We start from the raw sequence: 25,535 nt of genomic DNA, 5'->3' as shown, positions 1-25,535 counted from the left end.
GGCAGACGGAGGTGGCTATCCAGGCAGGATGGTTCCCTCGAGAGCCGCTGCCAGGAGCTGGGTAAGGCCAGGGAGCACCCAGCTGGTGCCTCTTAAAGAAGCCATCATCTCAAACCCGGCTCCTGTAGGATAATCCTTTGCCAGCCATGTGGTTCCTGCTCAGTTCCCAAACATTCCCTGAACTGTATGTTCACACAATGGGGACACAAGGGTGAGGTACCCAAGGTCCCTGCCCCCCCACAAACACACAACCCTCAGCAGCCGCAGAGCCTCTTCAGGACAAAGCCCCAGTTCATCACCATAGTGCCCAGCATCCCACTTCATCCAGCCTCTGCACCCTGCTCCAGTCTTAGTCCCCAGGACTAGCCCCCCACCCAGAGCTGCAAACACCCATCAAGCTTCCCTAGCCATTCAGACCTCAGACCCTTTGCACATGCTGTGCCTGAGATGCCCTTTCCCCCATTCATCCATTACCATATAGTTTGCTTATCACCTCTTCTGGGCAACACCCTCTAGGTCCAGGCAGAACTATCTACCCTGCCCTCCTTACGTCCCCAGTTCCCCATGCACAGCCTTCTGTTACATCCTATCACCCTTTTCATGGACATCAGTGGCTATGGTGTCTAATTCTGTTTTATTGACTACGCCAAAGTCTTTGACTGTGTGGATCACAACAAACTGTGGAAAATTCTTCAAGAGATGGGAATACCAGACCACCTGGCCTGCCTCCTGAGAAATGTGTATGCAAGTCAAGAAGCAACAGTTAGAACCGGACATGGAATAACAGACTGGTTCCAAATCGGAAAAGGAGAACGTCAAGGCTGTATGTTGTCATCCTGCTTATTTAACTTATATGCAGAGTACATCATGCAAAATGCTGGGCTGGATGAAGGACAAGCTGGAATCAAGACGGCTGGGAGGAATATCAATAACCTCAGATATGCAGATGACACCATCCTTGTGGCAGAAAGCAAAGAATTAAAAAGCCTCTTGATGAAAGCGAAAGAGGAGCGTGAAAAAGTTGGCTTAAAACTCAACATTCAGAAAACTACGATCATGGCATCCAGTTGAATCACTTCATGGCAAATGGATGGGGAAACAATGGAAGCAGTGACAGACTTTATTTTCTTGGGCTCCAAAACCACTGCAGATGGTAACTGCAACCATGAAATTAAAAGACACTTGCTCCTTGGAAGACAAGCTATGACCAACCTAGACAGTATATTAAAAAACAGAGACATTGCTTTGCCAACAAAGGTCCGTCTAGTCAAAGCTATGGTTTTTCTAGTAGTCATGTATCGATGTGAGAGTTGGACTATAAAGAAAGTTGAGCACCGAGGAATTGATGTTTTTGAACTGTGGTGTTGGAGAAGACTCTTGAGAGTCCCTTGGACTGCAAGGAGATCCAACCAGTCCATCCTAAAGGAAATCAGTTCTGAATATTCATTGGAAGGACTGATGTTAAAGCTGAAACTCCAATATTTTGGCCACCTGCCTCATTGGAAAAGACCCTGATGCTGGGAAAGATTGAAGGCGGGAGGAGAAGAGGACGATAGAAGATGAGATGGTTGGAGGGCATCACCAGCTCATCATGGACATGAGTCTGAGTGCACTCCAGGAGCTGGTGATGGACAGGGAGGCCTGGCGTGCTGCAGTCCATGAGGTCACAGAGTCAGACAAGACTGAGGGACTGAACTGAACTGAACTGAATGGATCCTCCGCCCACTTCTACCTTCCCAGTCTCAAGCAACATCTGATAGTCCTGAGCATGTTTAGAAATTTATTCCTATTTTTTTTAGAGTTTTTCTGGGAAAGGTACTAAGTTTTATCAAGTGTTTTCTCTAGCATCTATTTATATGAGCGTATGGCTTTCTCTCTTGGTTTACTAATTTTAATGAATGGAGAACATAAGGGGGCATCTCCTGGGGGTGGGGGAAGGGAAGGCTTCTCTCTCAAGTGATGTTTGCGGATGAGACACAAATCCTTGGTCACAAATATCAGGTTAAAATCTCTGCTTTGAGAGCAGAGAAAAGCCAGCAGCAAAAGCAATTTTCAGAGTTAATGGAAGCGTGCAGACGTAAGGAACCATTGTAAGATCCTGCCTAGGGTGACTTCACTGCTGAGAGGAAACATGCAATGGGAAAGACCAGATTTTTTAAAAACCCGCATGTCCCCTTTTATCTCAGGACTTGAAAGGCACTGGGGAGAGGTTTCCCCGTCAGCAGCCATTGAAACCTCACAACCGCGGTAATGAACCTGTATCACCACCCTTCCCATTTTACAGATGAGGACACTGAGGCTCAGAGAGCCAAGGTTCCCCCGGCAGAGCCAGGGCAAGGCAGCCAGAGAGCTGAGTCCCCAGCCGGGCACTCCCGGGCACGTCCACCAGGTGGGGGTGAGCGCCCAGAGACGGAGCGGTCGGGAGCTGGGGGTGCCGCCTGCCGTCCGTCCCTCCCTCCCGCAGTGGGGCCCGCCCGCCGAGGGGAGGCGCGGTCCGCGCCCACCGGAGGAGCCGGAGGCGAGGCGGGCTCGCAGAGCCGGGCGCGCACAGCTGAACGCAGGGTCGTCGGGGGCCCCGACCATGGGCACAGCGGCGGCGCTCCTGCTGAGCCTGGCGCTCCTGGCGCCGCGCGCGGCCGCAGCGGGCATGGGCGCGTGTTACGACGGCGCGGGGCGCCCGCAGCGCTGCCTGCCCGTGTTCGAGAACGCGGCGTTTGGCCGGCTCGCCGAGGCCTCGCACACGTGCGGCCGCCCGCCCGAGGACTTCTGCCCGCACGTGGGCGCCCAGGGCGCGGGGGCACCGTGCCAGCGCTGCGACGCCGCCGACCCCGCACGCCACCACAACGCCTCCTACCTCACCGACTTCCACAGCCAGGATGACACCACGTGGTGGCAGAGCCCATCCATGGCCTTCGGGGTGCAGTACCCCACCTCGGTCAACATCACCCTCAACCTGGGTAAGCGCGCTCGGGGTGGGGGGACGGCACCACTGCCCCCTCGTCCCCTCTCCCACCGTCGCGGGCCCCTGGGTTAGCCATAGGATCCAGACTGGGCGGGGGGTGGGGGGGCGTTGCTCAGGAATGGGACCGCGAGTCCTGGCCTGCTGCAGCCCATGGGGTCTCAAAGAGTCCGCTCCTACTGGGAGACTGAACGACCACCACAGCAGGAATGGGACCTATGTCCAGCGCCATCAGGAAGGATAAACTGATGGGTGTCCCTTGGGTCTGGGAGGGGTGGGAAGCCTCCTGGGAGCCCTTTACAGAGCAGTGGATTTGGGTGCCAGAGCCGTGCCAAGATTGTCCATCCTAGACCCGGAGCTGTTCCTGCGGAGGAGGGGGGTGACCCACCAGGGGGCAGCTCGTTGGCTCCCTTGGGCCTGGGCTCCTCGTCCTGGCTTATCGGGTGACTTATGGGGTTCAGTGACCCCTGAGGTTGTGTGCCGTCCCTGGGGGTGTCCTCGGGGATGGAGCCAGCCTGTTCATCACAGGGAGGGTTATCCTCAAGGCAGGAGCCAAGTTTCACTGGGCTGCGGGGTAACTGGACCGGATGGCCTGGCCCCTCTGCTGTTTCCAAGCATCCCTCCACCCAACCCCAGGCCAGGGCGCAGGAGCCCTTGTGTGTGTGTTCAGTAGTGGCCAACTCTGCGACCCCATGGACTGTAGCCCGCCTGTACGTGAGATTTTCCAGGCAGGAATACTGGAGTGGGGTTGCCATTTCCTACTCCAGGGCACCTTCCCGACCCAGGGATCGAACCCATGTCTGTTGGGTCTCTTGCATTAGCAGGCGAAGTCTTTACCACTGCAGTGTCTGGGAAGCCTCTTAGGTCCCTGGCAATCAGAATCTGGAGTCCAGACCCAGCCCTTCACTCCTGGCACTGCCCCCACTGCAGGGAATGGAAATAAAACATGCCCTCCTGGCCCTCCACTCCCTCCAGAGCCCTTTCAGGGAGGGAGTGTTTCAAACTGTCCCTACTCCCTTATCTGTGGGTTCAAAATCTCCCAAAGCTTTGAGAACTCAGAGTATTTTTATACACTCATTTTGGCTGCTAAACCTGCCCTGAGGCTATTTATAGACCTTGTTGATCCTAGAGTGAATAGTCATACATTTGGTTACTGAGATGTTATTTGAATATGGCTGTTGGCCCCAGACCCAGCTGGGGGTGTTAACACAGTCCATGGTAAAAGGGCTGTATCATCTTTCCAAACTCTGGAAAGTTCTGAATTCTACACTACATCTGGAGACTGGATAAAGAATTGCGGGAATGTATCCCTATTTTTCAGATGAGAAAATTGAGGTTCAGAGAGGTTAAGTCTTTGGCTCAAAGACACACAACTGCTCAATGTTACCGGCCTCTGTGTATATCCAAGAGACGAGCATAAACTCCTCGACATGCATTCCACCCACCCGTGGAGTCTGTTCTTCCCAGCTCTGGGTGACAGTGCCTTGGGGAGGGCGGGGAGATGGGACCGAAGTGGTGGGTGGGGGAACACTGAGTCTTCTCAGAAGAGCAGGCTGGTGCTGACTGCCACCCCAAGAAGCTCAGTTGCTCTGGGGTCTTGATGGGCCTTGACACCTCCCACTGACCTGCCAGGCCTGCCAGGTGGGGCTTGTCGATGGAATGGGACGGCTGGGATGGGGCAGGGTCTCTGTCCAGCAGGGCGACAGGAAGCCAGTGCATGGAAAGAGGCTGGGGGAACTGGCTGGACTGGCCTGGCAGGACCCCAAGGCCACAGGAGGAGGAATCTGGGGCTGGGTGGAGGCTGTGGGAGACACTCTGTTCCGTGACAGAGGGTGTGGGATTGGCTGATGTGGGGCTTGTGTGGGTGGAGCCTGGGGCAGGCACAGATGAGGCAGGGGTGAGGGGGGTGGGGGGGCATCGGTGAGTTTCGTCTGGGGCACTTCCCGTTTATTTGCGCTGTGTGCGGGCCCTGTGTGGGGCACACACACATAGACACACATAGACACACCATACACACGTGCATACACGGTCACACACACTGCACACACGCACACACACCCCACAAACATGCACACACACACACCACACACGCACATAGACACACCATACACACGTGCACACACAGTCACACACACGCACACACACCACAAATGCATGAACATGCACGTCACACACAAGCAACACACATGCACACATGCCCACACACGCACATACATATACACCACACACACGCACACACACCACAAACACGTGCGCACACACCACAAACGCATGCACATGTGCGCCACACACAAGCACACGCAAACACACACCACACACGTGCACACACCACAAACACACACACAGACACACCATACACACGTGCACACACGGTCACACACACTGCACGCACGTGCACACACACACAGGCACATACACACCCCAAACACACGCACACACACGCAGACACACCACACATGCACGCACATACACATGCTCACACACCGCACACACATGCAATACGCACCCCGCACATACACACTTACCACACATACACATAGGCACACACATGCACCACACACCGCACACACCACATACCACACATACACACTCACACACCACACACACACACCATTGTTCTTCCCATTGTGTTGTGTTGTACAGCACCAGGCACGCAGGAGGGGCTCTGGAAGGGTCTGCACAGGGAGTGAGTGAGTGCAGCATCACCTCCTCCATCCTGTGCTCTGGGCCCAGCTCAGGGCTCTCTTTTGCTGCTCAGGACTCAGAGCAGCCTTTGCCATCGCGCCCAGCACAGCCGCTCACTGCACGAACGCTACCCCCTCCTCGTGCCCTGTCAAATGGGGTGAGAGCCGCCCCTCCTGGGTGGTTGTCCCGGCCCCCCAGCTCAGGTTGGCCCAGTGCTTACAGGAGCTGGGTCCATCCTTGTGTGTGACCGGGGGCCTCTGCTCAGAGCGCCTCAGGCTGTGGCTCCCCTTGAAGGTGGCCTCTTCCGAAGGGCTTGAGAAACATTCGCCCAGCTGGCTCCCAAAACATGTCCTGACCCCGGGTTCCGTCTATGCAGGAGGGGTGCTGGGAACCCACAGCAGCCCTGGATGTGGCCCGTCTTTGGTTCCATTCCACTTTGGGTCTCTCCACCCCGAGCCACGGATGACGCAGTAACGGGGAGAACAGGTCTGGGGTCTTCAGGAGCTCCGAGTGGGGGCCCGATCTCAGAGGAGGTGGTTCGGGGAGCCTCTCCCAGCCCTCAGGCCTCCACTACCGACCTCGCCCCCTCTCTCCTTGACCTCGTGGGTGGCAGCTCGGGAGTGGGGGGGCCCGGGTCTTCTGGAGGGAGGGGGGTGAGGGGCGGTGGAAGAATAGGTGGCCGTCCACCCTGGAAGGAGGTCGCTGCTTTCCCAGCCCCCCGCAAGCTCGCAGACATCTGCTCTGAATCCCTGAGTCCTGTCGCCCAGCTGAGCCTTCCTGTCTGGGATAAAAGGCAGCAGTGGGGGCTGGAGGCTCCTCGGCCTCCACGGAGGCCCTGGAAAGTGGACAGGCTGGAGCCGGGGGTGGGGAGAGGTGCAAGGGTGGAGGTGGCTGTTCATCGGGGGATCCTTCCCATGTGCTGGGAACCCCACCAAGCCTGCACCCCCATCCCAGCACCATCTGATCCTGTATAGACAGGGAAGCTGAGGCTCTGAGCGTGAAATCAGTGCCCAGGGTCCCACCGGATACCTTGGGACCCTCCCCACCATGCTCTTGCCCTTGTGGATGATAAGCGTCCAGGTTAGGCCCGTTGGAGCCTCAGCCTTTGGCTAGGCTCGGGTCAGTGGGGTCTCCCTTCTGCTTGTCCACTTTCTTGAATTCCCAAGAACCTCCTGGAAGGACCCTTAAGTCCCTGAGCAGGTGAGCCCTGAGCCCCTGAGCGGGAAGGCCGCAGGGGTGTGGGGGATGGGCTCCCGGCTGGGGGCTGACCCCGGGTGGACCAGTTCTCCGGCATCCAGCATCCAGTCAGTGTCTGCCCCGCATCATGGAGCGAGAAGACAAGCTAGGCCCCTGGAACCATGTGGATGAAGATTTACGCTCTGGGGACATACCCAGAGCGGACCTCCTGGAGATCTGAACGATGGCGGGAGCTGATATGAGAAGGGAGGACCTTCCAGGTCAAGGGGACCACACAGGGGGACTAGGAGGCCGCTCTGTGTGCTCTTGGACCTGGCGGTCTGGCCGGCCAGAGAGGAGGGAACAAGAGGATAGCGGGGCCTGGCCCGGTGGGAGCTGACGTCAGAAGGACCTGCTGGCCCCTGCGGAGCCTGACGCGGGCTGTGTCTCCCGAGCCCTGGCTCCACTGCGTCTTCCTGTCGAGTGGGCGGCCGTGTTTGCATTGGCCGAGGCCAGTGCCGGGGGGGACCAAGTCCTCCTTCCTTCTCCCTGGGGGCTCTGGCTGGAATGCTGGGGCCCCAGGCAGGTCAGGGGGTCAAGGCAGCAGCCATGACTAGCTTCCACCACAGAAGCAGCCCCCCATGGCCCTGGGCCCAGCTGGCCCTGGCCGCCTCGCCTGGCTCTGGGCTCAGGATCGATCCGGCCGTTGTAGGAGCGGGAAGTCCCCAAACCCAGGAAGATGCAGGCAGCCTCCGGATTGCCCCTTTCTCCCCAACTCTGGCCGCGTCACCTCCCCGTCAGCAGGGCCGATGATGGCCGGAGACGGCCTCTCTGCTCTCCGTCTTTGCCTTTGCTGTGGCATTGGCCGGGGTAACTTCCTATTCCCGCCTCTCTCGGATCACCCGTATCTCATTCATAAAGCATCCGAGTGCCTACCGCGCGCCAGTCCCTGTGCCAAGCAGTGGATGAGCATGTGGATCCAGCAGTGGACAAGCTGCTCTCTCCCCTGCTAGGCTCTGAGGTCACCTCCTCCAGGAAGCCTCCAGGTTCCGGCACTGGGCAGAGGGCCTGACTCTGTGTTCTTGCAGCCCTAACCTTCCCCTGTCACAGTCTAGATCATGAGTGTGAGCTTTTGGTTCGTTCATGTCCATCACTGGCTCCAGGCAGCAGGGAAAATGCCTGTTTTCACAGCTGTCCCCCAGCACCCAGGGCCTGCCCTGTGCACTGGTGCTGTTGGTTGGGTGGATGAATGGAACAGCAGCGAGCATTTAATCACGTGTGTGCCAGGGACTATTCTAAGTGCTCTGCAGTCATTTATTCATGAATCCTTCTTATTGTGATGCCCGTTTTGCAAATGGGGAAACTGAGTCACTCCGTTTCAAACACATGCCCAGTTCACACTAGGGGGGTTAGGTATTTCGCCCAAGGCCACAGAGCTGGTAAGCATACAGTGGACCTGGAATGTGAACCCCGATTCATGAAGGCCATACCGTATTTCCTCCCGGCAACAAGGAGCAAGTGGGTGAATGTGTGAATGACCGCCGCCCCCTGCCCCCAGCCTTCCAGATAAATCCCGACTCCTGAGCTGCAGCCCCGCCCTTCCTCCTGGCCCTGTGCCTCTCCTGCCCAGCCTGCGCTCCAGCTGCTTCACCCCGTCCCTTCCCTTGCTCTCTCGTCTCCCCACCCTGTGCCCTCTCCCCGTCTCATGCCCCCTGGCTTTACCTACTGGGGTCATGGTTGACATTTGGGGCTCCCCCTGCACCTATAGCCCAGGCTCCCACCTGAGCCCTTGACTGGGTCATTCAAGCGTTCACCCGAAAGCCAGCTCTTGAATGTCACGCGGGTCCAAAGATAAAGGCACCGTGTAAACCGTGCCCGTAGCAGCATTGTCCACGGTAACTGAAGGCTGCAAGTAACCCCAGTGTCCACTGATGAATGAACGAGCGAAATGTGGCAAGAGTCACACAGTGGGATGTTTTCAGCCTTAAAAAGGAAGGACACCTGGGTCTGACCGCTGCTGCTACATGGATGAACCTCGAGGACGTTATGCTCAGTGAAATGAGCCAGACACAGAAGGGTGGATGAACGCACCATGATCCACGCATAAGGGTCCCTGAAAGAGTCATGTTCATCAAGATAGGAAGAGAATGGCAACCCACTCCAGTATTCTTGCCTGGAGAATCCCATGGACAGAGGAGCCTGGCGGGCTACAGTCCACGGGGTCGCCAAGAGTGGGGCTAACACGGGGTGGGAGAGGAAGAGAACTGTGGACAGCTAGGCCCGAGGAGCCCTCTGTGGCGCCCCTGCAGGCCGGGAGCAGCTCTCCCCACCTGGTTCTCATGCCCTTGGTGGGCAGAGCAGCCTCACCCCCGCGTTTCCAGCTCAGCTCTGCACCCTGCCCCCTTCCAGCCCCATCCCCAGGCCACTGCGCCCCAGATGGCTCCAATTAAAGGGTTTTGTTTTGTTTCCATTTTCCCAAAATAAGCCTCTCCTTCGGAGCTCCCTGTGCTCGGTCAGTGCCGGATGTGGGCCGGCCTGCTTCTCTGACCGCCCTGGTGTCATTCCTGGGCTTTATGGCCCAGCTGGCTGGAGAGGACAGCGCCGGGCGCCTCTGGTGCTGGCTTGGCTGACTTCAGAGGTTCTCAGGGGGCACAGGCACCTCCTTCCTGGGCAACCCCTTCTCTCTGAGCCCTGAATGGAGGGTTGTGGTTCGGTGACTTTGGGGCCGACAAGCCTGCGGTTGAGTAGAGATTCAGCTGTTTTCCACGTGACCTTGGGCGAGTCCCTGTCTTCTGCCCAAGCCTCGGGTTCCTCATTAGCGAGATGCACACAGCGATGGAAGCGTTCGGGGGTCTCTGAGATACAGTGTACGTAGAGCACTTAACAAGGTGCCTGGCGGGACTTGCCTGGTGGTCCAGTGGTTAAGACTCCAACCTTCTGATGCAAGGGGCGCATGTTCAATCCTGGTTGGGGAACTAAGAGCCCACATGGCTTGTGGCCAAAAATACGTAAATGCAAATTAAAGAAGACTTAAAAAAATAATACAAGGTGCCTGGCACATAGTAGGTGCTCAGTAAATGCCGGTTGTTGTTAAACAGACTTATTCAGAGGTCATGAAAAGCAGACTCTGTGATAGCCTCAACCATGTTGTCAGGGTTGCCTGTCTCCACTTGCTTGCTGGATTATACCCTCCTAGAAGGTGTTAATGGAAAAGGCAATGGCATCCCACTCCTGTACTCTTGCCTGGAAAATCCCATGGGCAGAGGAGCCTGGTAGGCTGCAGTCCATGGGGTCCCAAAGAGTCGGACATGACTGAGCAACTTCATTTTCACTTTTCACTTTCATGCATTGGAGAAGGAAATGGCAACCCACTCCAGTGTTCTTGCCTGGAGAATCCCAGGAACGGGGGAGCCTGGTGGGCTGCTGTCTATGGGGTTGCACAGAGTCGGACACAATTGAAGCAACTTAGCAGCAGCAGCAGCAAAAGGTGTTAATAAAAATCATGCTTCATCTGGCAAGCATTTATGGAGCACCTGCTGTGTACTGGGCTTCCTAGGTGGCGCTTGTGGTGATGAATCCCCCTGCCAGTGCAGAAGACATAAGAGACGCAGGTTTGATCCCTGGAATGAGAAGATCCCCTGGAGGAAGAAATGCCAACTCACTCCAGTATTTTTGCCAGAAGAATCCCATAGACAGAGGAGCCTGGCACGGGCTATAGTCCATGGGGTCACAAAGAGTCGGACACGACTGAGCATCTGAGCACATACTGTGTGTTGGGAAGATCCCCTGGAGGAGGAAATGGCAAGCCAATTCCAGTATTCTTGCCTGGAAGATTCCATGGACAGAGGAGCCTGGCAGACTGAAGTCCACGGGGTTGCAAAGAGTAGGATGACTGAGTGACTGGGCACGTACACACTGTGTGCCAGGCACGATGCTCAGCTCTGAGGATGCACTGCCCCGTCCCCAGGAGGTCACAGTCGAGTGGGAGGGACATGCAGGTCTTTACAGAACAGGGCAAAGAGACTTAGGGAAGCTGGGGAGCACTAGTGAGATACCCAGACCCACAGCCCATGGATGAATAGCCATCAGGAAGGTTGGAAGAAGGCAGTTCCACGCAGGACTCAGGCTGGGGCATGTGATCAGTCTGCTAAGCCAGTAGGATGAGCAGGGATGCATGGTAGTCAGCCAGGTGAGGAGCAGAGGGAACAGCATTCTAGGCAGAGGGAACAGCATGTTGGGTGGCTGGGAGGTGGGAGCCATGTGGTCCTGAGCAGTGTCGCCCCCTAGTTAACAGTTGGGGATGACACCAGTGTGTTCCCAGCTTTCTTAACGGGAGCACACCTGTCTCAATCACCCTGAAGCCCTATTGGCCCCACAGCTTGCAAAGGTCTGGGTCAAAGCTGCAGTTTTCATTCTTGTCGCTGCTTAGAAGACCTCAGTTCCTTTCCCAGCCTTTCGGCTGCCTTTGGCAGGAACCTTTTCATCACAGAGCAGGGATTACGCTGCTTTCTTCGCCCTTCTAATTAATTCTTGTAACAGAAAGTTGCTGCCGTGCCTCTGTGATGTTCCTGCATCTTCTCTCCCCTCCTGGCCTGGCAAGGAAAGGGAAAAGCCGTGATGTTTCCTCGCGTGTGAAGTTCCTCATTTGCATGAAATCTCAGTGGCTGCCTTTTTCCGATCATGCTTCTAGCTGCCAGCTACCTTTTAAGTGGCTCCAAGCTCCCCTCCTGTGAGGTGTCTAGCTGGATGTTTACAGAGGAGTCTGGGTCGGTGGACCCAGGGCAACCTCCACGAGCATCCTTTCGTGAACGCACGTCTGGGGCAGGTCCCCACCTGGTTCCAAGGCCTGACGCCTGCTCAGAACAGAAGCCGCCGCCCCAGACACTGGCTCTGTGTGGGACACATGCTTTCTTTTAAGGGACTCGGAGTGACAGTGCCAAGCTGTGCTGTAACTTTGAAAAACATCTTAAAACAGAACATGGCAAGGCGGTTGCTTTTTAAATTTTTTTTTTAAAAATTTGTGTTTTCTCCAGTTTTTAAATTAGAACAAGCTTCATGAGAAAAAGGAACTGGGAGAATGGAGAACAATTGAAGAGGAAAGAAGAGCCCCGAGCCCTCTGCCCTGAGGACAGTCATGCTGACGCGTTCGATGTCTTTCTTTTCTGCCTCTTCTTTGGGGATTTTTAAATATCAGCTGATGATTCCCAATGTAGAATCGTTCGTCTCCTTTTTTCATTCAGTATTTTGACTTCCCCACGTAATATAAACTCATTGTCAGCTGTTCCGGTGGATTCAACTAGCCTGTGAGTTTATGCCCTACAATTTATTGAACCCTGATGGCTCCAGTTTTCCCCTGTTATAAAAGCACTTCCTTGATGAACTGACTCGTCGACTCAGGCTCAGTGCCTTGTCTGACTTCCCAGAAGTGGGATTTCCTTTTTCTTTTTTTTAACCAAAGCCCGAGAACATGTTTATGGCTCTGTGTCGCCACACTGCATTCCCCAGGGACCAATATGTATACTCTTGCCCCAGTTTTTCTTTTATTGTGGTAAAATGCACATAACATAAAATGTATTAGCATAACCTTTTTTAAGTGCCGAGTCCACTGGTATTAAGTACTTTCGCATAGTTGTATCACCACCATCCACCCACCAAATTTTTTCATCTTCCTAAACTGAAACTTTCAGATTGGAATGAAAACCGCCCTTTTCCAGTCCTGTGGCCGCTGCTGAGTTTTCCAAATTTGCTGATGTACTGAATGCAGCACTTTCACAACATCATCTTTTAGGATTTGAAATAGCTCAACTGGAATTCTATCACTTCCACTAGCTTTGTTCGTAGTGATGCTTCCTAAGGCCCACTTGACTTCACATTCCAGGATGTCTGGCTCTAAGTGTGTGATTACACCATCGTGATTATCTGGGTCGTTAAGATCTTTTTTGTACAGTTCTTCTGTATATTCTTGCCACCTCTTCTTAATATCTTCTGCTTCTGTTAGGTCTATACCATTTCTGTCCTTTGTTGAGCCCATCTTTGCATGAAACGTTCCCTTAGTATCTCTGATTTTCTAGAAGAGATCTCGAGTCTTTCCCATTCTATTGTTTTCCTCTATTTCTTTGCACTGATGGCTAAGGAAGACTTTCTTATCTCTCCTTGCTATTCTTTGGAACTCTACATTCAAGTGGGTATATCTTTCCTTTGCTCCTTTGCTTTTTGCTTCTCTTCTTTTCACCGTTATTTGTAAGGCCTCCTCAGACAGCCATTTTGCTTTTATGCATTTCCTTTTCTTGGGGATGGTCTTGATTCCTGTCTCCTGTACAATATCATGAACCTCTGTCCATAGTTCATCAGGCCCTCTGTCTATCAGATCTAGTGCCTTAAATCTATTTCTCATTTCCACTGTGTAATCATAAGGGATTTGATTTAGGTCATACCTGAATGGTCTAGTGGTTTTCCCCACTTTCTTCAACTTAGTCTGAATTTGGCAATAAGGAGTTCATGATCTGAGCCACAGCCAGCTCCCAGTCTTGTTTTTGCTGACTGTATAGAGCTTCTCCATCTTTGGCTACAAAATCAATCTGATTTTGGTGTTGACCATCTGGTAATGTCCATGTGTCAAAATTCTCTAAACTAGGCTTCAGCAATATGTGAACTGTGAGCTTCCAGATGTTCAAGCTGGTTTTAGAAAAGGCAGAGGAACCAGAGATCAAATTGCCAACATCTGCTGGATCATCGAAAAGCAAGAGAATTCCAGAAAACATCTATTTCTGCTTTACTGACTATGCCAAAGCCTTTGACTGTGTGGATCACAATAAACTGTGGAAAATTCTGAAAGAGATGGGCATACCGGACCACCTGACCTGCCTCTTGAGAAAGCTATATGCAGGTCAGGAAGTAACAGCTAGAACTGGACATGGAACAACAGACTGGGTCCAAACAGGAAAAGGAGTACGTCAAGCTGTATATTGTCACCCTGCTTATTTAACTTCTATGCAGAGTACATCATGAGAAACTCTGGGCTGGAGGATTCACAACAAGCTGGAATCAAGATTGCTGGAATAAATATTAATAACCCAGATATGCAGATGACACCACCCTTATGGCAGACAGTGAAGAAGAAAAGAGCCTCTTGATGAAAGTGAAAGAGAAGAGTGAAAAAGTTGAGCTTAAAGCTCAACATTCAGAAAACGAAGATCATGGCATCTGGTCCCATCACTTCATGGCAAATAGATGGGGAAACAATGGAAACAGTGGCTGACTTTATTTTTCAGGGCTCCCAAATCACTGCAGATGGTGATTGCAGCCATGAAATTAAAAGACACTCATTCCTTGGAAGGAAAGTTATGACCAACCTAGACAGCATATTAAAGAGCACAGACATTACTTGGTCAACAAAGGTCCATCTAGTCAAAGCTTTTTCTGGTAGTCATGTATGGATGTGAGAGCTGGACTGTGAAGAAAGCTGAACATAGAAGAATTGATGCTTTTGAAGTGTGGTGTTGGAGAAGACTCTTGAGAGTCCTTTGGACTGCAAGGAGATCCAACCAGTCCATCCTAAAGAAGATCAGTCCTGGGTGTTCATTGGAAGGACTGATGCTGAAGCTGAAACTCCAATACTCTGGCCACCTGATGCAAAGAGCTGACTCATTGGAAAAGACCCTGATGCTGGGAAAGATTGAGGGCAGGAGGAGAAGGTGACGACCGAGGATGAGATGGCTGGATGACATCACCGACTCAGTGAACATGGGTTTGGGTAGACTCTGCAAGTAAGTGATGGACAGGGAGGCCTGGTGTGCTGTGGTCCATGGGGTCACAAAGAGTTGGATACGACTGAGCGACTGAACTGAACTGAACTGAAACTGTCCCCATTAAACACTCTCGCCCCCTTCACTCACCGTTCTACTTTCTGTTTCTATAAATTCAGCTACTCTAGGGCTCCCTTCAGCAGTATATACACTGAATTCAACTACTCTAGGAACCTCATGTAAGTGGAATCACCTAGTACTTGTCCTTTGATGACTGGCTTAATTTGCTTCACATAACATCCTTGGTGCTCGTCCAGGTTGTAGCATGTGTTAGAATTTCCCTGCTTTTAAAGTTTGAATAATATTTCATTGTGGGATGAGCCATGCTTTGTTTCTTCATCATCCATCCATGCACACCTGGGTTGCTTCTACCTCCTGGCTATCGTGAATAATGCTACTGTGAGGATGTGTGTGTCCAAATATTTCCTCAAGACCCTGCATGATTCTGGGGAGTATATACTCAGTCGTGGAATTGCTGGATCATATGGTAATTTTATTTTTAATTTCTTGAGGAACCGCCAAGCTGTTTTTCACAGCAAGTGCATCATTTTACACTCCTACTAACAGTGCACAAGGCTTCCAACTTCTCCACATCCTCGCCAACGCTTGGTATTGTTATCTGCTTCTTTTAAAAAAATAATAATAATAATAGCCTTCCTAGGCCCTTCTCTGGTGGTCCACTGATTGGGACTCCATGCTCGCAATGCAGGGGGCCAGGGTTCAATTCACGGTCAGGGAACTCTATCCCGCATGCTGCAACTAAAGATCTCACGTACTGCAACTAAGAGCTGGGGCAACCAAATGAATTTTAAAGATAGAATAAAATAATAGCTATCCTAATGGATGTGAGGACCAATTTTTAAAAATATATAAGACAAATTTATGGAAACATAATTTACCATCCAGTGCACCCAACTCAAGCATACAATTCCGTGCTTATTAGTATCACTCATAGAGTTGTATACTCATCACCACAGTCCATTTTTGAACACTGTCATCACCTCCAAGGAAACCCTGTACCCATTAGCAATCATCTCCCCCTAAGTATTCTCCCACCCTCTAAACCCTGAAAACGACTAATCTACTTTCCATTTTTCTGACCGTGCCTATTTGGGACATTTAATATAGGTGAAATCATACTGTATGTGCTCCGTGGAATTAACGTCTTTGTATTTTCGACTGTGCTGGGTCTTCTTGCTGCTCGGGCTTTTCCTCTCGTTGCGGAGAGGGGCTGCCCTCTAGCCGCGGTGTCCGGCTTCTCACTGCCGTGGCTTCCGTTCTTACAGCGCACAGGCTGGAGCGGGCTTCTAGCTGCGTATTCGGGCTGAGCTGCATGCGGATCTTCCTGGACCAGGGCTGGAACCCATGTCCTCTGCACTGACAGGTGGATTCTTTACCACTGAGCCACCAGGGAAGCCCGGCTTCCTTTATGTATCATCTTGTTTTCAAGGCTCATCTCCCTTGTAGCCTGCGTCAGCTCTTTACTCCTTTCTCTTGCCAAATAATATTCCTTTGTGTGATATACCACTTATTATTTTTTCATTTATCTGTCGACAAACGTCTGAGTTGTTTCCGGTCTTTGGATTTTATGAGTAATCCTGCTGTAAACATTCGTGTGGAGGTTTTTGTGAGGACATATGTTTTCATTTTGCTTGGGCACACGCCTGGGAGTGAGACTGAGGAGCCGCGTGGTAACTTTATTTTAACCTTTTAAGAGACCCCCAGACTCTTTTCCAAAGCAGCTGCACCATTTTAAACTTTTACCAGCTGTGTACAAGGCTTCCAGTGTTTCCACATCCTTGCTAACACTCCTTTTTGTCTTTTTATTATATCCATCTTAGGGGAGTGGAGTGGTATCTTGTAGTTTTGTTCTGGGTAGTCATGTTGAACATCTTCTCCTGTGCACATTGGCCATTTATATATCTTCCTTGGAGAAATGTCCATTTTTTCAGTTGGGCTATCTGTCCTTTTTTTTGGGGGGGGGGTGGAGCCACGTGGCTTGCAGGATCTTAGTTCCCTGACCAGGGATAGAACCCGTGCCCCCTGCAGTGAAAGCACCAAGTCCTAATCACTGGACCCCCAGGGAAGTCCCCAATGATCTTTTTATTTTTGAGCTGTAAGAATTCTTTATACATTCTAGATAAGCCCCTTAACAGATACATGCTTTGCAAATAGTTTCTCCTATTCTGTGGTTGGCTTTCCATTTTCTCAGTGGTGTCAAGAAGCACAGGAGTTTTTGGTGAAGTTCAGTCCGTCTGTTTTTTCTTCTGTCACTTGTGCCTTTGGTGTCCCATCTAAGAAGGCTTTACCTCACCCAGGTCACGAAGATGTACTCTTTTATTTTCTTCTAAGAGTTTTATAGATTTAGCTCTCACATAGGGCCACAATGTTTTAAACAGAAGACTGAAGTGACTTGTCCTCAGTGGGTAAGGAAGACTGTGGACAGTGATGGAGGTGGCAGCAGCAGGGCAGGCCTCCTGGGGCATCCAGAACCGGGCAGAAAGGCCAGGGGAAGAAGGTGGATGCAGGAAGGGGGCCTTGACAAGTTCTCTGCTGCTCAGGCACGCCTGACTCTGTGCGACTCTACGGACTGTAGAGTCTCAGGGCCTGAATCCACGTCTCTGAAGTCTCCTGCAGTGGCAGGTGGGTTCTTTACCACTAGCACCGCCTGGGACGCAGGTTCAATCCCTGGGTCGGGAAGATCCCTTGGAGAAGGGAATGACTACCCACTCCAATATTCTTGCCTGGAGAATCCCACAGACAGAGGAGCCTGGCGGGCTACTGTCCAGAGCATCGCAAACAGGCAGGCACAATGCACAGCTGTTAAATTGGGAGATAAGGCCATGGACCCCAGAGCTGGAGACTTCTCTTGAGAAATTTGGATTGAGGAGGAGTTTGATGGAAGCAGGGGAAGAGTGAATCCCAGGGAATTGCATTAGGATTGGGGGCGGGGGGGGCTTGAAACAGGCATGTCTCCAGACTCCAGGGGTCTGAGATCACTGGGAGGGAAGGAGGTATAAAAAGGCACAGCTGGGAGGTCTGGCTTTGTTGGGGTGTAGTAAAAGAAATAACTTTCTAATGGCAGAGCAGACTTCAGGTTGTGGCACTATCCCATTGCTGGGGCAATTTGAAGCAGAAAGAGATTGGCTGAGTCGGAGGTGTTACATTGCTGATTGCTGGGCAGGGGGGCAATTGGCCTGATTAAGGGATGGCAAATGCCTGGGAATCATGCCAGCATTGTCCTCTCTGGTGTCCCTGACAGGCATCATTAACTGATCATGGCATGCCCCGCGCGGTGCTCCAGACAGCCTCTAACGATCCATCCAAGATAGTTTATGCAGCCCAGCCGTTCTGTTCTCCCTGGACCAGGATTCTGACTCTCCCTTCCCTTCTGTAAAATGGGTCCACATGTTCCCACTGCAGGGAAAGCTTACGAGATCACCTATGTGCGGCTGAAGTTCCACACGAGTCGACCTGAGAGCTTTGCCATCTACAAGCGCAGCCGGGCGGGGGGCCCCTGGGAGCCCTACCAGTACTACAGCGCCTCGTGCCAAAAGACCTACGGCCGGCCCGAGGGCCTGTTCCTGCGGCCGGGCGAGGACGAGCGTGTGGCCTTCTGCACCTCCGAGTTCAGCGACATCTCCCCGCTGAGCGGGGGCAACGTGGCCTTCTCTACCCTGGAGGGCAGGCCCAGTGCCTACAACTTTGAAGAGAGCCCGGTGTTGCAGGTTAGAGGGGAGTGGGACTGGAGGGTGGAGGGGAGAGGCTGACCCGGACACTCAGGTCCAGGGGACCAGAGGGAAGACTGAAAGGGCAGGAGGACGCAGGGGGCTCTTCGAGATCCCCTGGGTTTTAGATTCTAAACAACAGAAGCTTTTGTTGTGCCTGAATCTTTTGTGAATGGCTGATAATGAAAGAGATGGAAGAGGTTGCCCTGTGACAGCCACCAACTCAGCTAGCCCCTTTCCCCTGGGGAAACGGAGGCTCAGAGCAGGGGAAGGGACTTTCCAGGGGGGCGTGCGGGTGGGTGGAAGGGTCCTGAGTGCCCTGACTCCTAGCTGGAGCCCCTGCCAGAGCTCCCCGCTCTGGGATGGATGGCCTTGCCTGCCCCATGTGTCTCCAAGGGCTGTGACGAGGATGAAAGGGAAACGTGAAAAGCACCCGCGTTTGGACTCGTGGAGTCGTGGTTTCCGTGCTGCCAGGCGGAGCTGTCCGACAGGACCTCCTGCGGTGACAGAAGAAAATGACCCCAAGCTGCGCGGTGCGGTGGGGGTTGCCACGAACCACGCGTGTCTGTAAGAACACGTGAGGTGTGACTAGCACGACTGAGGGACTAAATTTTCAACTTTATTTTAGTTTAATGAATTTTAATTACTAGCCCCATGGGGCTGGCTGCTGCCACCTTGGATAGTCAACAAGGTCGCCAGCAGAGTGAGTGGCCTTTAAGAGATGCTTATTCACCCTTTGAAGGTGAGATCGTAGAAGCTCATTGATCTCATCTCCATGGCAGAGCGCTGTGGCCGTGGGTGTGCACCAGGTCCCCGTATCTTGCCCATCTGAGTCCATTCATGGGGCAATCAATCCACCTGCATCTGTGCCATCTTGGCAGCGTGCCAAAAGACCTACGGCCGGCCCGGGGGGTCCCCTGTCTTGTTGCCCCATATGTCCTGGATGTTATCCCTGATGAGAAACAGCCTTTGCAGAAATGAGCCCCTTGCAGCCCCCCAGGCAGAAACCAAGGTCAGAGAAAGAAACCAAGGTCAGAGACAAAGAAAGGCAAAGTCACGCTCCCCTTCTTTCCCCTCTGGGCGCCCCCAGGGTGGTGCTTCCTCCAAGGATGGGGAGCATGTGGGGTGGGGGTACCCAAGGATGTAATCAATTATGGTGTTGGAGAAGATTCTCGAGGGTCACTTGGACTGCAAGGAGATCCAACCAGTCCGTCCTAAAGGAAATCAGTCCTGAATATTCACTGGAAGGACTGATGCTGAAGCTGAAGCTCCAATACTTTGGCCACCTGATATGAAGAGCCAACTCACTGGGGAAGACCCTGATGCTGGGAAAGATTGAAGGCAAGAGAAGAAGAGGGTAATAGAGGAGGAGACGGTTCGATGGTTTCACCAACTCAATGAGCATCAGTTAGGGCAAATTCCTGGAGATAGTGAAGGACAGGAAACTCTGCTGTGCTGCAGTCAAGGGGCCGCAAGGAGTCAGACGCAACTGAGCGACCGAACAACAACAACGAGGGATGTGTTCGTGTGACTGCTGCGTCTTGGATCCCCCCATTCCCCATGGAGGGGGCCACAGGCCTGGGGTAGAAGGCTGACCCTCTGCAGGGTGCTGCCTGGGGCAGAACCACTGCTGCCTGGAGCCGAAGCTCCCGCCTCCTGCTACTTACCATTGCATTCTGGCCCCCGGGTGTGTCCAAAATCAACGCGAGAGCCCACTTGCAGTTTTAACTGGGCCATTGCGGAAGTTGCAGAAACCCATTGCGTGGGTCCCCAGTTTGCCCAGAAGCGACCTTCAGGGAGTGACCTGTACAGTTTGGGCTAAGGGAGCAAATTCCCCTTCCCTCTCCCAGCTCCCTTCCCGGTGTCTCAGGGAGAGCCTGATGCTGTCCCCACGGTCATTGTCTTCACAGACTGATGAGCAGGTCATAGGCTGCAGGGCAGATGCAGGAACCCAGAGGAGGGCCCCTGCAGACCAAGACCTTGGCGGGTCATTGCCCTCTGGACTCCACTGATATGATGAGGGCATTGCGGTTAGATGCAGGAAGGCAGGCTACCTAGTGGCTAAAGCTGGGACCCTGGGGGTCAAACACGAACCCCAGCTCCTCATGCACCAGCCCTGCAGCTCGGAAGCACAGCACTTACCTTCTCTGAGCCTCAGTCTTTCGGGTCATGTTGTTGTTCAGTTGCTAAGTCGTGTCTGACCCTTTGCGACCCCATGGACTGCAGCACACCAGGCTTCCCTGTCCTTCACTATCTCACTCTCTCCCAGAGTTTGCTCAAACTCATGTCCATTGAGTCGGTGATGCCATCCAATCATCTTATCCTCTGCCGCTCACTTCTCCTCCTGCCTTCAATCTTTCCCAGCTTCAGGGTCTTTTCCCATGAGTCAACACTTTGCATCAGGTGCTTCAGCCTACTCGTCTGTAAAACATGGCTGAGAATAAACCCTCCCCATGGGGTTATTGTGAGGACCTAAGTCATAACTACCAGAGAAGGCGATGGCACCCCACTCCTGTACTCTTGCCTAGAAAATCCCGTGGACAGAGGAGCCTGGTGGGCTGCAGTCCGTGGGGTCTCTGAGAGTCAGACACGACTGAGCGACTTCACTTTCACTTTTCACTTTCATGCATTGGAGTAGGAAATGGCAATCCACTCCAGTGTTCTTGCCTGGAGAATCCCAGGGACGGAGGAGCCTGGTGGGCTGCCGTCTATGGGGTCGTACAGAGTCGGACATGACTGAAGTGACTTAGCAGCAGCAGCAGCAAGTCATAACCACACAGTAAGTGTCAGCTGTTGCACCTTCCAGCTTAGGCAGCAGTGATTTGAGTTCTCCACGGGCACTGTCTCCAGACAAAGAAGACTCTTAGTGCCTCAGCTGTGCTCTGCTGGGTTCCCACCCGGGCCTTGCCCCTTGCTTCTCAGCTGCCCCAGGGACTGGCGAGCAACATCAGCAATATCTGGGCTCGTGTGGAAATACAGAGTCTCAGGCCCCACCTCTGATCAGAAGCTGCTTTTTAACCCGATCCCTGAATGCACACTGACATTTGGGAAGTGATTCAGAGAGTGACACCCCCGGGGGAGCTGACAAACTCCTCCGAGCGCTGAGGTCCCTTCTGAAGTTTTCTTAACTCCTCCCTGGCTGAAGCATCCTCAGGCAGAGGTCCTGGGCCCCAGGTCATGGGCTTGAGAGTTGCTGAGCCTGAGGGGGACCGGGGAGGCCTGCTGGCCTGAGTCATGCTGGGGTGAGAAGTCAAGACTCTGCCAGGAGTTCATTTCCTGTCCTGATGGGCCTGATTGCTAAACCAGGGGCTCCTGGGCTGAATTAAAAAGGTGATTAACATTCAGCTGGAGCCACCTCTGATTGTGACACCAGGCCGATGAAAATGTCAGCCCTCACGTGGGCTCTCCCCCAAGTCCCCGCCAGCTCTTCCAGGGGGAAGCCTCTCCTCCCGCCATCAGCAAGTATTTACCGCGTTGTCTGCTCCGCCAGGCAGAGCCCGGGGCTGGGGATGCCGCGAGGACCCCGAGTCCCTGTTCTCATGGGGCTGTGTTCTGGTGAGACGTGTCACCTGGGGCAAGGGCCTTGTCTGTGGGAGGCAGCTCCTTAGCCCGTGAGAAGCCTGTAAACCCAGGGCTCTGGGACGCGCCCTCCCTCGGCTAACCTCTAGCGTGGCAGTGTAATTCTACTGGGAGGAGTCGGGGACCCGCGTGACACGGTTTTAAAAGGGCTGCTCCAGCCCTTCACCCAGCACCTCGGCCACTTGGCGGACTCCATGCCCCGCCGCTGACACTGGCTTTTCCTCCTCCATCACCCTCCTGGGACAGACGTTATCCCTTGTCCCACTTCACAGATGGGAAGGATGTGGACGTTCCAAGACACTGAGCTGCTTCCCTGAAGCTGCAGAGTCAGGATGGGGCTGGGCACCCAGGTTGACATGGCCCCAAAGCACAGGCTTCTTATTTCTGCCGTGTTCTCAGGGTTTGTCTGGGCTGGGCCTGTCCCTGCGTGTCAGGAGACCCCACCACCGCCGCCACCACCACCCCCAGGCCACAGGCTGGACCTCCCAGCAGAGCAGGGTGGGAGCACAGCCTGGAAGCACACACTGCTGATGGTGCCCCTTCCCCTCCGTCTTGTCCCCCAGGAGTGGGTCACCAGCACGGAGCTCCTCATCTCCCTGGACCGGCTCAACACGTTTGGGGATGACATCTTCAAGGACCCCAAAGTGCTACAGTCCTACTACTATGCCGTGTCGGACTTCTCGGTGGGCGGCAGGTAGGTGGCAGGCAGGGCAGCAGTGGGGACAAGGGTGGCTACCGTGGAGGGTGGAAAAAGTGGAAAGGGGAAGTGTCACGGTCAGTCACATCCAGCTCTTTGCGACCCCATGGACTGTAGCCTGCCAGGCTCCTCTGACCGTGGACTTCTCCAGGCAGGAATACTGGAGTGGGGAACCATTCCCTTCTCCAGGGGATCTTCCCCAGCCAGGGATCCAACCCAGATCTCCTGCATTGGCAGGCGGGTTCTTTACCGTCTGAGCCACCGTGGACTGTAAAGAAGCCATTTCTGGTGCTCTGAGTGATGGAGGGTTTGGGGAAAAGCCAGAGCCTGGTCCCCTGGGTCCAGGATTCAAGACCTTCATGACCTGGCTGCATCTCGCCTCCCGCACCCCTTCCACTGCTCTTCCCACATGAGCCGTGTTTCTGCACCACCTGTGGGACATGCCAGCCCTTTGCACCTGCAGTTCCTTCTGCCTGGCGGCCCCTCCCCCTCCCTTTCCTTCCTTTTTTTGGGCATCAGACAGGTGCGCTCATCCATTCATGCCACACGTGACCGTGTGCAGCAGTGTTCCACGCTCCCATCTAACACACAGAGCCTGTTACATTTTTCGCCCACCCACCATTCCATGGGACATGTGCTCCAAGTAAGACTGGTTTACAGTGGCCTCGAGCAGGCCCGGGACCCCAGACTTTCAGCTTCACTTCTTTAAGCAGCACTCACAAGCTTATAACCGATGGAGCCAATCAACCTCGTTCGTCCCCAAATCTTGTAAACTTGGGTACAGTAGGGTTTCCCAGGGACATTCGCATTGTTGAAAAAGGCTTTGAGGCATCTCTGCATAGGAGGAATGGTTCAGGCTGCTCCAAAGCCCCTCGGCCCATGACCTGGAAAGGTCGCTGTGGGAGGAGCCACCGTGCTTCCGTGCTTCTCCTGGGGATCGCCAGGCCCTACTGTCGGGACGCCTGGTCCTGGCCCACATACTCCTCAAGCTCCAGTCACTGCATGTTGTCGTTTGTCTGCTTAAGCATCTCGTCTCTCCAAGAAGCAAGGATCATCGACATCTCAGGCCTGCCTTACATGTAGGCACCCGGTACTGGGCCCTCCAGGCACATGTGACATCTTTAATCTAGATGCTTATCGGGCTTCTTGGAATGGAGAAAACAGACAGATGTGTTCTGGCCCCAGGCAGACAGTCACCAGATTAGACCCCAGTAACCACAAACTAATTAGAACCCAGTACCCGTGAACTGTGGTGTTGGAAAAGACTCTTGAGAGTCCCTTGGACTGCAAGGAGATCCAACCAATCCATCCTAAAGGAGATCAGTCCTGAATATTCACTGCAAGGACTGATGTTGAAACTCCGATACTTTGGCCACCTGATCTGAAGAACTAACTCATTTGAAAAGACCCTGATGCTGGGAAAGATTGAAGGCGGGAGGAGAAGGGGATGACAGAGGATGAGATGGTTGGATGGCATCACTGACTCAATGGACAAGACTTTGAGTAAACTCCGGGAGTTGGTGATGGACAGGGAGGCCTGGCGTGCTGCCATCCACGGGATCGCAAAGAGTTGGACACAATTGAACTGTACTGAACCACACCCCAGAGTAACAGGGACGGGAGACCAGGGCAAGGTGTGCCATTGGTCAGGGGGACCACCCTGCAGATGGGGACCCCACAGGAGGTCAGGGAGCCCCGATGAGGCTGGAGGAGGTGAGGGGCAGGCATCCCAGTGAAAGAACTAGTATGCGAGACCCAGGCTTGAGGAACGAGGTGACAACCCTGTGGCTGGAACGGGGGACACAGAGACGGCTGGAAGCTTGTCTGGACCGTGGACCAGGTTTGTGCAGTCAGTGGGAAGCTGCTGAAGGATTTGGCCAGGTAACAAGAGGGTTGGATTTCTAAAACACCCCAGCCCCTGACAGCATAAGCAGGGAGACGAGAGGAGAGAGAAGTTGGTTGTGGAACTTCCCAGATGGTCCAGTGGCTAAGACTCTGTGCTCCCAATGCAGGGGGCTCAGGTTCGATCCCTGGTGAGGGAACTGGATCCCACATGCCTCAACTAAGAGTTCATATGCCGCAGCAAAAATCCCACATACTGCAACCAACACCAGGCGTAGCCGAATAAATAAATATAAGTATTTTAAAGAAGAAGCTGGTTAGGCAGAGAGGATGGGAGAGGTGTGGGTCTGAAAGCTAGTTAGGATGGGAAGTCAGCTCGACATGGGAGTGGTGGCCCAGGAGGGTAGGAAGCAGGGGCTTCCAGAAATCAGAGGTGCTTGGACGGGGTGCAGAGAGATGGGTATCCACGAAGGGAGCATGGGTCCACTGTCCGCACTTGGGGCGTCTGCACCCCTCTGAGGCAGAGGCTCGGGAGTGAAGGAGAAATGGCGGAGTGTCTGTGAGGACCTCTCTGCCCCTTCTCCCCCGACCCCGACTCCACACTTGACTCAAGTGAAACCACCCAGGGGCAGGGCCCCTCCGAGGATGGTGGATGTCAGTGAGCTGCAGCGCCTGCTGTCAGGGGGCTTTGGGACAGAGAACATCTGGGTCCCAGCTGCCAGAGCCGGACCACCCTCAGGCCAGCAGCTGGCTGGGGACAGTGGCCCGGCAGCCTGTGTCCCTCAGTGGCCCACAGGAACTGCACTCCTTCCCTTGAGGTCGGAGGGCTTCATGGAGGAGGCAGTGTTTGCAGTATCCCATTGGGCCGAGAGCAGTCCCTTATCCTGAGATGGGTGACCGCTGTCTTCCGAGACTGCCTGGTGCCCGCCTCACCTGCCAGAAGTGCTGGGCATTACCTACCTACCCTGAGCTCCCGGAGAGGAGCCAGTGCCCCACCAGCAGTGGTTGGAGAGTCTTCAGCACCCACTTAGGATGGAGCATGAAACGCAGCTTATGGGGAGACA

At 53.7% G+C, this 25,535-nt stretch overlaps 1 protein-coding gene across 2 annotated transcripts in view; it reads left to right on the top strand.

Annotated features, from left to right (window-relative positions):
* The first annotated feature begins 2,533 nt into the window (after positions 1 to 2,533).
* LAMC3 (laminin subunit gamma 3) overlaps positions 2,534 to 25,535 on the top strand; it is a 68,063-nt gene continuing 45,061 nt past the window's right edge. For both annotated transcript variants that reach the window (XM_027966271.2, XM_042248055.2), the window contains exons 1-3: positions 2,534 to 2,957; positions 18,049 to 18,353; positions 22,496 to 22,626. In XM_027966271.2, coding sequence (XP_027822072.2) covers positions 2,582 to 2,957; positions 18,049 to 18,353; positions 22,496 to 22,626 — 812 coding nt within the window. In that variant the 5' untranslated portion in view covers positions 2,534 to 2,581. The remainder of the gene's footprint in view (positions 2,958 to 18,048; positions 18,354 to 22,495; positions 22,627 to 25,535) is intronic.

Source organism: Ovis aries, chromosome 3 (assembly GCF_016772045.2).
Source record: "Ovis aries strain OAR_USU_Benz2616 breed Rambouillet chromosome 3, ARS-UI_Ramb_v3.0, whole genome shotgun sequence".
Classification (NCBI taxonomy): domain Eukaryota; kingdom Metazoa; phylum Chordata; class Mammalia; order Artiodactyla; family Bovidae; genus Ovis; species Ovis aries.
Note: the sequence above shows the minus strand (reverse complement) of the source record. Positions and strands in the feature narration are given on the sequence as shown.